Consider the following 15,029-nt stretch of genomic DNA (forward strand, 5'->3'; position numbering starts at 1 on the left):
AAGATGATTCTTTGTTAAAAATTAAGGGGGATTTCTTAATAAACATATACTTTTATATCCCTCCCTAAGAAGTTATACACATTTCTAAAGAAAGAGAAGCAAAAATTAAGTTTTTTTCCCTCAAATTTCAGTCAAATTAAAAAAAATAAAACTTGGTGTGGATATTTTCTACTAATAAAAAGGATATTTGTTAAAAAATAATAACTTAATTTTTACTTAAATAAATCCTGCATATGAGGCAGATGTTTTGATAATTAATATTAAGAAACAAATTTTTTGTATCAATATATATATTTATATATACGTGTGACATTTGTCGTCGTCCATATATCTATGAAAACCCGTTTGGACGCGGTCGAGGTAAAAGCTTAGGAAAGTCGTTCTATGAAATGAGAACAGTTTCTTCGAGGCTGTGTACCTGCCGTCTACTCGCGTCGAACCTCGCTCCTGCTTCGTCCCTATAGTGAGCGCGATCCCACCACCACCGTGAGATAAAGTCAACGTAAACGTCGGGGAAAAGCGTAGGATTCCTCGCATTCTGTGAACTCTTGGATCGCTCATGATTTCGCAGGGTGTCGCCGCCAGAAGCATTGCTCTTTTTGCTTTCGTAGACGCTATTTATTTCCCAAATAAAGGAAATACCGCGATATCCGACGACTATCACGACGTAGAAAAATACTATCGTGAAGTGTTATAATACGAAAAAAATGAATATATATTTTATTTATCAAATTATAAATGTAAAAGATAAGTTTTAAATTTCAGATCAAAATAATTTTGCATTTTTTAAATATTTGAGAAGTTAGAAAAATTCCGACACACAAAATTTTATTCTTAAAATAATTAATTTGCAGACTTATTTTTTGTATGATTTTTGTAATTATTTCAATTTTATTTTGAAGTATTAAAATCTTTTCTCAAAATGTATATAAATAATAATTGTAGATTAATTTTACTTAAAAATAGTTTACGTTTATCTTTTTCATAATTTTTATATTAAATATAAAATATATCTTTCTTTCTTTCTTAAATAAAATATTAAAGTACAGAAATTTCTATAAGACAAAAATTGCTACACATATATGTGTATTTATAAAATTATGTATAAATATAATACAATTTGACTTTTTCAATATATCTGATGTTTATGAAAATCATAATTAGAAAACATAAACAGTTGGATACATTAATTATATTTTAAAATTGAAGAATCAAAAGGTGTATCCTGAAAAGGTGATTTTTTCGCATATCACGCTTGCTTCAAAATAGTCTCCAGCTCCTATAAATGCAATTATAAATTATTGAAATATTTATTATTTTTTTTATAAATAATTAGACAAAACATAGTTACAATTTGCTCGAACGTTGATTTGTTTAAAAGTTTTTGTTGCTGGTTCCACATCAATTTCTGCACATTCATCTGTTCCTCTGGTATCATATCATCAAAATGTTTTGAACAGTCAATCTTACTTAAATCGATTTTCGGCTCATCAATTATTAAGGCTTCCCACCATCTTTCGGTAACTTTCTCAAGATGAATCTATAAGTACAGATGAATAAATAAATATCACAAGTTAAATACGAATTCAGTGTTTTAGAAAGTTAAATCTGAAATCTTATGCATAATGAACGTACGTTTATGTGTTTTCCAGCTTCGACGCTCCATATAGATTCATCTTTTCGAATCTTAAAACTAAGCTTGTCATTGAAAATGTTATCCCATTCAGAATTTGTTGAAGAATTCAAAGGTTTGACATCGATTTTGATTTTGTCTGAACTTATATTGACCTTAATTGTATTTTTAGAGGTCTTGATATGTTCTGGTATTTTTACAATTACATCCAAGTCAGTGAGTGTCTGTGTCCAAACATAATTATCTCTTACAGCTCCATTATAACTATCTGACATATGATCTGTCTTGAATGATTGTGTAGAAGGTAGATTAATAATGTTAGTAGATTCACTGCATGAGCCAATCTCAATTTCTTGCACAACAGATGGAAGCTTCCAATTTTCAATTTTATCTGTCAAAGTTAATTGATTTGATTGTGATATGCTACTGCTGTTATTGCTGTCCTTTACAGATATTGTCTTTTGTAAATTTGATGCAATATTTTTCCACTTGTACATGCTATTTGATACAAGTTTCTCCACTACTCCAGATGGGAAGCCCAATTTTTGTTCCAAGTTTGATTCGACATAAAAGTCTGTGCTATTATAAAATATTATTGTACAAAGAAATTTGATTATTGAGGCCAATTTAAAGTATTTAAATATAGGATAAAAAATATTGATGCCTTTAATAACATATATATTCACCATCTGTATAAAAATCCAAAAAAAGCATCCAAGAAATTATTAATGTTCTTTTCTTCACGAAGTATGTGTAAAAATGTTTGATCATGTTTCGTTTCCATGATTGAACTGAAGAAAATTTATAAAGTCCTACAAATACATATTTAACACATATTTTACTAATATCAGCTAATACATAAGAAGCTGCTTCTCAAATATATAGTGTAAAAAAAAATTCAATTGTATTAAACTAACTAGTACTCTCTCTTATATATACTGCTTCAAACTTTTATTAAAAATGCTTAAAATAACCTATAGAACAATTTATAGAAAATAAAATGTTTAGCGAAAAAATAAAGTAGTTGATGTATACAATATATAATTAAAAAAATATATATCGAAGAATCCAAGATATGCTCCAAGAAAAAAATATCGTTCGCGTTTAGTTTTACAAATTTAATTAATCTAAATCTAAAGAACGTCAAATGATACAGGCAGAATAATAATACGTGCGCATACAACTAACTTCAAGATAAACACTTCAATCAGCTGACAGCTGTCAGCTGACGTTCTCGGAAATAGCTGCGTTTCATTAATTGCCAGAACGTCATACATGAATGAATGAAAGTGTATATGTATATGAATTTTTTTTTTCCATATTGGCAACTCGGAATATATTGGAACATATACATATAAGTAAACGTCAAATCGTTATCTCAACAAGTGCAAATCAGTTAAAAGATTGCAGTTCTATTATCTAATATTATTTAGAAAGAAATAATTGTTAGGTAATATTACGGAATAAAAGTGCATTAAACTACAAGTGATAGTCTGGAAAAGCACAGTATACTTACATCAACTATTGGAGGTTATATAAATAATTTTGAAGTTTCTATATTGTGTATTCTATATTATATTTTGATCAATTTAATTACGAGAAATATTAAACAGCGATCTGTGTTTGCTGCATATAATTAGTGAATTTATATTATACGTAGCGATAATATAAGTCGCTGTGAAACATAACCTTCTCTTTGTTGTAGAGTGTACACTATGGCAAGTGTTCCTGGTTTTACAATAGAAACTGCGAAAGGTAGTTTAAACAATTTACTTTAAAATATTATAACTCTGAAAATTATCAAATTAATAGACATATAAACAAATTTTTTGTTTTTTTTACTAGCTATATTGACAGATATTTTGACAGCACTGAATACACCAGAGAATTTGCAAAAGATCACAGAGGCAAAAGAAAATTCTGGCAATGAAATGTTGAAAATGATGCAATTTGTATTTCCATTAGTGACGCAGATTCAAATGGATGTCATAAAAAATTATGGTTTTCCAGAAGGAAGAGAAGGCATGTATATATACATAAGATTCATATACTAATAAAATGGAATTGTTAATAAAATGGAAGAATTAATTGTTTTATGCACAAAACAGGAACTGTACAATTTGCACAGCTCATTAGAGCTTTAGAGAGAGAAGATGCTGAAGTAGCACAATTACATAGTCAAGTTCGTTCATACTTTCTTCCACCGGTTACAATAAATTCTTCGATTGAAGCATCTCTCTAAAAAAACAATTCAGTCATATTAACATATTATTATGATAGGAAAATTTTGTATGTATATTATTTTTATTAAAAAATTACTTTAATAGTATAAATAAGGATAATTTATACAAGTTGAGAAAATTATTCCATGCATACTATGAAAACAAAAAATAATTTTTTATATTTCGTTTTCTTTGTTATATATACTTTTTAATATTTTGACAAATTATATATATATATAATATATATATATAAAATTCTCTGATCATCACTTTATGAGACTTAATGTTAAGCCTAATGTATAGTTCTCAGTAAGGATATTCATGTAAAGACAAATAACATTTTTTTTAATTAAAAGATTAATAAGAATATTGTAATGTTATTTCCCCATTTCATTACAGAATATTTTTAGTACTTTTGTTTAAATATATAGATTCCAACTAATATAAGAGAGAGTATGAATTAGTATATACATATTTCTTTCTGCAAAAAAAAATTCCAAGGAATTTTAAATATTTAATTTAAAGAAGAAAAAACTTAAAAATTTTTATATTTATTTGTATAATATTAATAAGTATATCATATAATCTACTAAAATATATAATATTTATTTATATAAATGTTCTTTGAATTTTTCTGCTATTACATCTTAGCTCTAAAAGCTAACCAAATATATTCCACTGTTCGCACAGAGATGAAGTTATGTATATATCATGATTGATATATTATGTAAATAAACAAAAAAGATATTATATGAATAAAATTATATAATTGAAAAATACAAAATGCTGTGAACATCTTTATGTTCAACAGGCACCAATGGCTAATAGATTTATTTTCAAATCACTAAAAATAATGATTGTATAATCAAATTTTCAGTCATTATTGTGTATATATTATAAGTTTTAACTTCATATTCTGGCGAACATTGAATAAATATATATTAAATATACAGTTTCACTCATATAAGCAAGTATATTAAAATTGCATAAAGCCAACAGAAATTATAGATTTAACGATAAATAATACATTGGAATTATTTCCTTGACATTTACTTAGAACAGTTTGAATCGTGCAACTTGATTTACTTGCATAGAGATAAGCGGATATAGTTCCCTTTTGTCAATGATGTATAATTTGAGTTTTTCAATAAAACTAAAATGCTGTTTTTAAGAAAAAGATGCTGTGACTATAATGATTCGATGATTTTATTTGAAAATAATGTTTGTTTACTCATAAATGCATAATATATGAGAACCAAATATATCTATAATCAAAATACAATCTATAATAAAAAAGTATCAGTATCAGTAAATAGCAAATTTAAAAAAAGAAATAGTTCAACCAATTTTTCTGCAAAATGTAAAACCCAAGAACAAAACTAAGAAGACACAGCTTTTAAAGATGAAAAATAGTCTATATATCTATTAAACGCATTACAAACATTTGACAAATAGGGAACAATATGCTGTGTAATATTATGTACAATTCCTATATAAATCAAGATACATCTATAAATTGTCTTATACATAAAGAAAGATTCATATTTTCGAGTCATTCGCATTTAAAAAAAAACATGATAGCACATAGGCAAGAATATCTTGTAAATTTTGTATAAATTTATCTTACAAATGATTTCATTTTTAAATAACTTTAGATGTTGATGCAAACAGTTAAATTGCAAATAACTTTAGATTAGAAATAACGCAATTATTTAAAAATTTAGATATCAATGATTCTCGAATAGACACACTTATTATCGTATTATTTTCTTTTTAATTTGATTTTTTAGCTATGCCAAATCTGCACAAAATATGCTTTAGGACTTAGGATCAATTAAAACTCAGAATCGAGAGATAATTAAAAATAATACATATTATTTCCTTAGTATTCGTGTCGTTAATGTGAATGCTACTTTCATGGTTGCATTTTCAATTAAAAGTGCCTTGGTGTGTCATAGGTCGCAGTAAGTCATTCGTAGAAATGATTGACTATACAGTATATGATTGGTTATGTACGAAATTTTCAATACACTTTGCAACATACTAGCTGCCTTTCAAATTCTGAATTCTTTTTTTTTAGAAAGCAAGCCACGACATTGAATTTTTTTTTATAGATCATAATCGACACATCTTAAGCGTATAACGGTGAACGGAATTAGTTCGATATATAATAGTGCTTTTGCAAATCACGATTACAGTCTCACGATCTCGTTTTGTTTTTTTTACTATAGAAAACGTGTGTATAAATATAAAACGCATAAACTGATCTCAACGCCAGCATTATGTTACATTCTTTCCTCAGCAAAAGCGTTATTGCTGACAATCTTTCTCTGAATCAATTCATACATAGAAAATATAGATTATATAGAGAAAGGAGTATATATATAAAATCCAGTCGTACCTTGGGATCGCTTAAGCGTTTTGAGTTAAAACATGATTTATATTTTTTTTAATCACCCAATTATCTTAATTATGCGTATGCCACACTCTACTAATTAGTGTTTAGGTGATTATCTCACGATAAACTTTAAAAAGCGAGTAATACATGCAAAAAGAAAAAAAAGAAAGGAAAACTTGTACAACGAGTATAAGTGTATTGCAATATAATCCATCGAAAAGTAATGCTTTAAATTATCGATAAAATATTCATTGATGAGGATGTCCTCTCTCTCACATTGATCTTATTCGCGCCTTCCCATGCATAATTGCTATAATTAAAATCGTGTTTTACCGTTGTAACCGAAATCTATATACCGTATAGAGTTACGTGTAGAACTGCAAACCACGTCTCGTAAATCGCAATAACTATGAAGCTTTCGATTTATCGATCAGGCTACGAGAGGAACGGATTAGCCACAGATGTTGTATTCGCTGTCCATGGATCCTGTCGAATCTGATTGATTGAAGGACGGGGTGGTGGAGTCACAGTTGCAAACGGATTTGCTGCATATGACATAGTTGCTGCAAATACATTAATTCATTTATTAGTGCGCAATAATTTATTATGTTCATTATAAAAATTTGTTTCAAGCATTTAAAAATTATCTTTTATATATTCAAGATTTTGGTATCAATATCTTGAAAATAAAAATGAAAAATTTGTTATTTTGTAATGTAAAAGTACGTAAAAAGAAATGAATTATATGTATATAAAATATAAAATTTATCTCTTACTTTTCATTGTCATGATAATAGTTATTCTATTGATTATTATTAACTCTAGATATTATTGATATAGATCTTTCAATTTTTAGGTTTACTTTACAATATTATTATATTAGTAAAACGTTACATAATTTATATTCTAATTTATAATTCATAATTCATATATTATTAAAAATAATATTTATTCTTCCATCCTATTAACAAATACATTCTATAAAAAAAAAAGTATAATTGCAAAAAATAATTTTATTTATATACATTTTTTGCAATTATATTTTATATATATATATATATATAAAGTAACTAAATCTCTATCTGCAAAGAAAAGTAATTTTATTTTATTAGAATATTATATTATAAAAATTTGTTTCAAGCATTTAAATATTAAAAGAAAGATTCAAATCGCAGTACACCCTCTTAATTAAAAAAATATAATAGATTGGAACAACATATAAAATATATCATTATATATAATAAGCATAGCAATTATATTGCATATCATAATCAAATCATGCAATCATGCTACATTTTTAATCTGTTATTGATACTCACAAACTTATTTCCAATGAAATGCTATTTGTAGACATAGGGTATGTTACAGAATAAAATATGTTTCTCGTGAGAAAAATATATTATTATTATATTATATCGTTTTATAAATATTTTAATTAGATTTTAACGGAATGTGTAATATTAAAAAAATATTTGTCTTTTTGAGACTAATAGATATGAATCTTGAGTCTGAATACTGGACTCTTTTCTTTCTCGATTTTAAGGTTTCATTTATTCTAAATGCAAATAAAAACTTACCTGCAGGCGTAGGAGCCGTAGGCTTAATTGTCGAAGCGCTGACAAGATTATCCAAATTAACGAGTGCCGAATTCTCTCCTAAAAAGGATTGTGGTGTTTTCTTTACAGCACCAGTACTAGCAGAAAGATTCTCAGCCATGCCTCCCAGATCAAAAGGGTCGCCCGATGTTGTACCACCTATTTTAAAATGATATAATATTTTAATAGAGAATAACACATTATTAGGAAAGCATGATTCAATAATTCAAGTACCATTGTTAACCGTCTGTGGACTCGCTCCAAGTTTTCCTCTGTTGGTGATCACATCGAATTCGTCTAAATCACTAAGCGGACTCGTCGCGGCAGCATTACCATTATTTTGAGTGGAAAAATTATTAAAGCCTAGTCCTGTGCCGTTGAAACCGTTAGTAGTAGTGCTAAAGGTAGTATCCGAAGACACCGGCGGCAAATTGAATCCTATATTCTGAGGCGACTGCGCGGCAAAGCCAATATTTTGTGTCAAGGTTGAATTGTTGAAAGATGGCGACGAGGATGTTATGCCGTCTTGAGTTGCCTATAAGAAAATTTTATTTACAAATCAATGAGTTTTTATGAATTTGCATAACTCGTGGAACATGTCAGAGAATAAATCTATGTCACCTGCACTTTGTTCGTCTCTGATTCAGTAATAGTAGTAGTAGACGGTACTGGTGACCAAGGATCATTTGTACGAGGAGGAGACACGACCGTAGCAGGAGACGGAGCAGGTGCGCGCCATGGATCGATAGTGGCCGCTGAAATTAAGGATAATTTAACTAATAATTTGACCAATCGGTTATTCATAAAATTATTCATTAAATATCAATATCGAAAACAAAGAGTAAATATATTTTCAATGAAAATTTAAATACAATTTTACTAAATCGTGAAAAACAGCGAAAAAAATTGTAACTTTATTTATACCTGAAGAGCCTGAGATCATTATCCGAAATCATTAAAGATGTAAGAACATGCAAAAAGAATATATAAATACAGAAATTAAATAACAATTAAATTAAAAGTTTAAATTTAATTATACAAAAGAATATATTTTGCTGGAATAATGAAACTCACTTGGTCGTTGTGGAGGAACAGGCGTCCACGGGTCTACCGCAGGTGACGTGGTACTCGTTGTTGGAACACTCCACGGATCATTCTGTGGCTGTATATAAAACAAAAATAGTATTCTTCAATTCTGCAAATTATTCTAAGCTATCGTTTCGTCATCTATACACACTGCTTCAAATGTCCTCTAACATTTATCAAGGACATACCTTATGCTCATAAAACTCAGCTAAATCCAAAGACTGTGGTGTATCATGCAAAAATGATCTCGTGTTATCATGCAAAGTGCAATCGTTTCATTTTCAAATTGATTGGAATAATTAGTACATACCTGTGGTCTAGGTGGTGGTGCTGCTATCGGAATACCCCAAGGATCAGTTTGTACTGAAGAGCCGCTCGCTTCTCCTAGATTTACATCGAGTAAGTCAAGCATATGACTTTGCTTTTCAGATTGTGGAGTTCTGAAATTTATATACATAATATTAATATACGAATGCAAAATCGATCATTTCTTTAGAGTCGAATTATTAGATTGTACTGGAAATTTTGATTTGTATGATTACTCACTTGAAATCTTGCTGGCTCTGACTGAGAGCTAACTGCAATCTAACATCGTCGCTACGTCTTCTTTGCTCTTCTTGCTCCGCTTCTTCTCTGGACATAGCCAAGGCCAGCTGTAGTTGCAACTCTTCTTCGCCTACCGTTTGTGGTCTTGCGGCTTCCAGTTCCGCTAAACGATAAATTTATTGTATTAATTTTTATATCAAATAAATTTTTTACTCGTATTTTCGTTCGTATAAAAAAATATGTCATACATCAAGATATGTGAGATATGATAAAAGAAACTAAGTTATAAGAAATCTTTCATAATAATCTTCTTTCTCATATATTAACTTTAATTTTGCAGATATGATAAGCATATTAATATTCATATGGAAATAAAAGGAAATTTACTTGCACGTCTAGTCGATAATTCGGATAAATGACAAGGCTCCCAATCTTGAAACTGAAACAAAATAAGAATGCATAATTATAGATTAAAATTTTAGATAGTTAATCAATGATATTCTTATAGATAATATATTACTTACATCACTGCTAACAGGTGACATAGTGTCCAAGCCATCACTTCCAAAACCACTAACTGATTGTGCAAATCTCTCCTTTGCCTTCAATGCTCTAGCTCGCTCATTTCTCAATCTCTCGTCATCTTTTAATAAGGCCACTAATTGTTTTGCTTTTTCCCTCACGTTAATTCCTTGATCTTTATGCCCATCCATGTATTGAAAATCTGTGCAAGAGTAATTGGACTATGTTAGAAAAATGTATCTTTAAAGCAATGTTATTCTAATTATATAGTTTAGATTTAATCTACAAATTTTTAATGCTCCAATAATGTGCAATCAAATATGTGAAAAAATTCTTAATATTTCATATTTATTATAAAAAAATATTCCAATATTTCTTACCTTTTAAGGTTTGGATGGCAAAAATATTCTCTTTGCATTGTTGTGCTACCTTTTCACTTCCCGTCTTAATAAGATATTCTAAGAGAACTAGGGCTTTGTATACGTGTCGCCAGTTTTTCCCATGATCATTTAATCTTTTCCATAGCATTTGCATAATTTCCGTAAATGCTACAACATTGTATGTTAAGTCGGCAATTTCTGCCATAAGTGTACTACTTGGACCCCATGGATCATTGCTAGTAGCTTTCCGTACAGCTTTCTATAGAAAACATAAGGATTATCAATTATTTTTATGTGATAACTTAAATTTTTATTTATTCAGTATAATTCATTTTCTTCTTAATTTTAAATAATAGTTATTTTTAAACGTTATTAATATTTTTAATGCATATATTAGTAATGAAAAATATCGAATAATATAAAAAGAGACTTTATTAATTACCTGAGCATTGCTGTAATTATGGGCAAGATTCATAATATCTCGCCTAATACCTGCTAGATTCACCTGCATGACGTCTTGACCTTGTCTTCTCATCTAAAATATTATCGCTATATGTTACTCAATTGTAGTATTATGTATCTCATTTCCAGAAACCCATATTTATTATCACTCAAATGCAAAAATACAATGCCATATGTTATATCAGACATTTAATGTATAAGTAAAGTTTTATGGAATTTGTGTAATAGTTTTCTCATGATTTCTCTAAATAAAATCAAATGTCTAATACATTTCTAACATAAAAATAATTTTTATATAACAATAGCTGATACACAAGAATCAATGATGCAAATAGCATTTGATAATAAATATGGATATTTTGCTTATATAAAAGCCATGCAACTATAATGCATTATCCAATTCGTACACTACAAAATTAGTAATATATGTATATTAAAATTAGTTTTTTAAATAAAATACATTTTAGTAAATATATTTAGATATAAAGAAATTAATTAACAGCAGGAAAAGTTTAAAACTTAAAATCAAGCATGCAAATTAAATTACTTGTTAAACTAAACAAAAAATTGAAAAGAATGTATAACTTGCAGAAAAGTGATTATCATACATGATACATTTTCAAAGAGATTAACTAATATAAAAAATTAATCAATACGACTGTGTATGGATTTATGCTATCTTTGTTAACACAAAATAATTATATTTCGAATTAGATATATACAAGTATAAAAAGAAGATATTTTAATAAAAATAATTCCATTATTAAGTAAAAGAAAAAAATATGCACGCAAAACATTTTTAATTATAAACATATTTTTACTTTAAAATCCACACATTTTTCAATACAATTTGCTTTATAAATTTTCCAATAATATATATTTAAAAATGTGTGCTTACGTACTTGGTATAAAAATATAAAAAGTTGTCGAGCGTGTTTTGAGATCAAAGAAAATCTATCTATAATTAATATCTAATATTATTTTATAAGCAAGTTTTGAGATGTGCCTATATATGTATAATTTAATAAATATCTAGTTCTTGTTTTTTATATAAGTGTCATTGACAGAATTACATTGAATATATAGTGACAAGATATAAAATAAAAATTGAGCCTAAATAATTATATAACAATATTTAATGCAATACTGACTTGCATAATGTACATTTGTCATTATCAGTTTCACTATCATTAAGACATTATTCGGCTGGTAAATGCTGTAAATCGAGGTATAGGTGCATCATATACATATAACAAAAGGATTGATAAATTAAAAAAACTTGAGTATATAGATCACATAACACATATATAACAAAAATTTTTCTAATAAAAAATAATAAATTATTTTCACAGAGAGATTGACAGATATTATTTACTGAAACACAGATCTTCTCTAATAAAATGCTTTAACATCGAATTTTACGTTGTTAAGTAAGTGCAATTAATTCGTCAATTGCGAATATTGTGAACACTAAATTTACCTTCTGCATTGCCATTCTTGATTAATGAAATATCGCTGGTGTTGTTGACGAAGAGACTCGCCCAGAAATATAGAAAACTTCCAAATACTCCGAATCACAACAAAAGCCTAAACTATCAGATGACACCAGTAAATAAGTATCGGAAATTTGATGTACATATACCATATCTTAAAGGTATGACACATCATTTTGTACATGAATGATAATGACATTAATTTTGTTAAATACTAATATTATGCAAATGAATATTACATGAAATTTTATAAAAGAGAGCTAATAATTTTTTTAATAAATTCTAAAATTATGAATGTATGCAGTAAAAATAATAGCGATGCATATATACTATATGTCTTTAATATACTTGCAAATTACTAATATAAAAGAAGTGGTTATAATTATAGTAATTACAGTAGCTTATCAAAGAAAGAAATTTGTATTCTGTTTTTAAAATAGGCACAACTCATGTTTTTTAAAGATTTTTTTTCTTATACGTCATAAAAATAATTGGTATATTATTGATAATATAAAATACTTTATTTTAATAATAATATATACTTAGTTTACACTTTTTTTTAACAAATAAATATAATTTCATCCTCATACATACATATACATACACATACATACTAAATATTGATTTACAACATATACATTGGCTGTTAAGGCCTTTATAAAATGTCACCATCTATGAAATGTATCATTTTACAAGACCAAGAATATTCTATAAAAAGTATTTTTATAGTTAATTTAGTGACGTGGCGTTTAAAAAAAACAATATCAATTTTGTGCCTTTAATCTTTTCAAAAACGAGTAAAGTTATGGTTCTTTTTATTATACTCGTTTTTTTTCTAATATACATTCAAAGTTAAATTAATATATCCATATGCTAGGTAATAAACAATCCATTATACGTATATAGAAAAAATTTGACATTAGATTCAATTTGAAAATCTGACATCTCATTAAATTTTATGCTTGTTATGTTCTTTAAAAATGATGTTGATAAGCAAAGCATTAAATTGGAAAGTAAACTCGAATTTAGCCTTTTAAAAAATTGTCAATCTACCGAGGGAAAATAAAACCTATGTTGTCAAGCCACTTTATTTGCAAATGATATAAAAACATGCGAAAAACTGCAAAAAAATTACTTACATTGATGGAGATAAAGATGTACACCTTCCTTTAACAAATTGTATTGCTCTTCTGAAAAAAAAAAATTATCTGTAACATGGTTGTATTATGTTCGTTGCTTATCTTATCATAGCAATCCTAACATTGTAATATTTTATTTTTCATCTGTGCAATGATTATCAGTGTGTGTGTATACATATAATTATTAATATATGAAAAACTGATAAGAAAATTTTATGATGTCTAAGACTTAAATTAGCAGAATTTTAATTTTTATAGGATATTTAAAGAATAAGATCATGTGTTTCTTTAAAATGATAAAAAATTATCAAATAATTTTTATCTCAAGTTTATATATCAATGAATTACATCTCAATATTATTAAATATATTTTAAATCTATAATGAAAGGATATATGCTTCGAAACATAGCAATAATGTTTTTCTTCCTGCTGAGCATGACTATGCAAATATACGATTACTAAGAATTGTTCGCAGAAAGTGAAGAGCATAAGTTGACACATCACAAAAAAGTGTTAGATTAAACTATACAATAATCTGTACAATTTCTTATAAGGTTTCCTTCCCTCGTGTTAATAGCATTATACATTGACCATGAAAGTATTGATCATTGTCCTCTCTGCCCTTTTGTATCATCTGACTAATTTTTTATTAAACATGTATCAACTCGCATATTAATGTTGCATTAAAATAGAAATGTTATACTACAACAGAATAATAAGTAGTAAACAGCCTTTTCAAGCAGAAAGTTAAGTGTTTATATTTCCAAGGAAATTAACAAAAATGAGTATACTTGTGCATCTCTAAAATTCATAGTCAGAAAAAAATTTAAATTCGACACTTGTATTTAATTATAGAAACAATTGTAAAATAAACGGCGTCATATAAAATCGTGGCACGATTAAATAGCGACGACGATATGGAACGGCAGGAAATATACATATATACACACACACACACATCCAAACACACACGAGAGCAGGAAATTATTGCTATTGTACAATTACTACTAAATATATTTAAAGGTCGATTCCAGCGAGTCGCGGGGCGTGAATTCTTTTCGCTTATATAGACTCTCGGCGAGGCAAAAGGAAATCGCGGTTGAACGTTCTCCGAGGCTGTCGGATTTTGACTCGCGCACATACATACACAAAGCCGAGGAGAAACGTCAGCGGGAAGGAGAATAACACGCTGGCGAGAAACGCATGGACGAATGCATTCCCCGTTGTTTAAAGAGCAACCTCGCGTCTCTCGCGGCGCGCGCTTATTCACTCGGCCAGCCGTGACTTTATCCGAGAAAAAGAGAAAGAGAGAGAGAGAGAGAGAGGGAGGAAGGACGAGTCGAGCGTGACGCACGTATATACACTCCTAATCATCGATCCCTGGAGGGATCTTCGCCGCGAGTTGGACACGCAAAAGTAGATATACGTGACATGACAGCTACGTCAATTTCTCGAGTATCGCGTGTCAAAATATCCTCCTCGCGTTTGCTCCGGATTTCGGAGCAGGACGGGCGCGGTCGACGCGGAACACCCTCGTCGGAGCTGTCCTCCT

At 28.3% G+C, this 15,029-nt stretch overlaps 3 protein-coding genes across 7 annotated transcripts; 1 reads left to right on the plus strand and 2 right to left on the minus strand.

The window, feature by feature from the left end:
• Positions 1 to 1,052: 1,052 nt before the first annotated feature.
• On the minus strand, positions 1,053 to 4,315 carry LOC114942053 (nudC domain-containing protein 3). 4 transcript variants are annotated; one of them, XM_029317332.2, is made up of 5 exons: positions 2,822 to 4,315; positions 2,320 to 2,424; positions 1,636 to 2,212; positions 1,352 to 1,540; positions 1,053 to 1,279 (listed from the first exon to the last, which is right to left on the minus strand). In XM_029317332.2, the coding sequence occupies exons 1-5, from the start codon at positions 2,908 to 2,910 to the stop codon at positions 1,250 to 1,252; spliced, it is 990 nt and encodes a 329-aa protein (XP_029173165.1). In that variant the 5' UTR covers positions 2,911 to 4,315; the 3' UTR covers positions 1,053 to 1,249. The 4 variants fall into 4 exon arrangements, with proteins under 4 accessions (XP_029173165.1, XP_029173168.1, XP_029173170.1 ...); XM_029317335.2 differs by having other exon boundaries at positions 1,636 to 2,207; positions 2,320 to 2,445; positions 2,551 to 2,888; XM_029317337.2 differs by having other exon boundaries at positions 1,636 to 2,207; positions 2,320 to 2,445; positions 2,822 to 2,884.
• LOC114942054 (protein C10) lies at positions 3,148 to 4,192 on the plus strand. The gene is made up of 4 exons (XM_029317339.2): positions 3,148 to 3,163; positions 3,339 to 3,388; positions 3,479 to 3,655; positions 3,742 to 4,192. The coding sequence occupies exons 2-4, from the start codon at positions 3,349 to 3,351 to the stop codon at positions 3,873 to 3,875; spliced, it is 351 nt and encodes a 116-aa protein (XP_029173172.1). The 5' UTR covers positions 3,148 to 3,163; positions 3,339 to 3,348; the 3' UTR covers positions 3,876 to 4,192.
• Positions 4,316 to 4,437: 122 nt separating the features above from the next.
• On the minus strand, positions 4,438 to 13,533 carry lqf (epsin homolog lqf). Of its 2 annotated transcripts, XM_085486986.1 has the most exons (14): positions 13,477 to 13,533; positions 12,325 to 12,431; positions 10,825 to 10,917; positions 10,383 to 10,641; positions 10,005 to 10,204; positions 9,868 to 9,919; positions 9,481 to 9,643; positions 9,245 to 9,374; positions 9,123 to 9,155; positions 8,923 to 9,010; positions 8,470 to 8,603; positions 8,083 to 8,383; positions 7,831 to 8,007; positions 4,438 to 6,816 (listed from the first exon to the last, which is right to left on the minus strand). In XM_085486986.1, the coding sequence occupies exons 2-14, from the start codon at positions 12,337 to 12,339 to the stop codon at positions 6,689 to 6,691; spliced, it is 1,773 nt and encodes a 590-aa protein (XP_085343112.1). In that variant the 5' UTR covers positions 12,340 to 12,431; positions 13,477 to 13,533; the 3' UTR covers positions 4,438 to 6,688. The 2 variants fall into 2 exon arrangements, with proteins under 2 accessions (XP_085343112.1, XP_029173112.1); XM_029317279.2 differs by lacking the exons at positions 9,123 to 9,155; positions 13,477 to 13,533 and having other exon boundaries at positions 12,325 to 12,390.
• Between the last annotated feature and the right edge of the window lie 1,496 nt (positions 13,534 to 15,029).

Source organism: Nylanderia fulva, unplaced genomic scaffold (assembly GCF_048542155.1).
Source record: "Nylanderia fulva isolate GAGA-0341 unplaced genomic scaffold, ASM4854215v1 Scaffold5, whole genome shotgun sequence".
Lineage (NCBI taxonomy): Eukaryota > Metazoa > Arthropoda > Insecta > Hymenoptera > Formicidae > Nylanderia > Nylanderia fulva.

Excerpts from the sequence above, each read along its gene's own strand:
- lqf (XM_085486986.1), bottom strand. Across the intron at positions 10,205-10,382 it reads TGCCATCCAAACCTTAAAAG|ATTTTCAATACATGGATGGG; the intron begins GTAAGAAATATT and ends ACTCTTGCACAG. Across the intron at positions 8,604-8,922 it reads TGTTCCTCCACAACGACCAA|CGGCCACTATCGATCCATGG; the intron begins GTGAGTTTCATT and ends CCTTAATTTCAG.
- LOC114942054 (XM_029317339.2), top strand. The coding sequence starts at position 3,349 with ATGGCAAGTGTTCCTGGTTTTACAATAGAAACTGCGAAAG. Across the intron at positions 3,389-3,478 it reads TACAATAGAAACTGCGAAAG|CTATATTGACAGATATTTTG; the intron begins GTAGTTTAAACA and ends TTTTTTTACTAG. Across the intron at positions 3,656-3,741 it reads TTTTCCAGAAGGAAGAGAAG|GAACTGTACAATTTGCACAG; the intron begins GCATGTATATAT and ends TGCACAAAACAG.
- LOC114942053 (XM_029317332.2), bottom strand. The coding sequence starts at position 2,910 with ATGTATGACGTTCTGGCAATTAATGAAACGCAGCTATTTCCGAGAACG. Across the intron at positions 2,425-2,821 it reads ATTGAAGTGTTTATCTTGAA|TTCAATCATGGAAACGAAAC; the intron begins GTTAGTTGTATG and ends AATTTTCTTCAG. Across the intron at positions 2,213-2,319 it reads TTTGGATTTTTATACAGATG|CACAGACTTTTATGTCGAAT; the intron begins GTGAATATATAT and ends ATTTTATAATAG.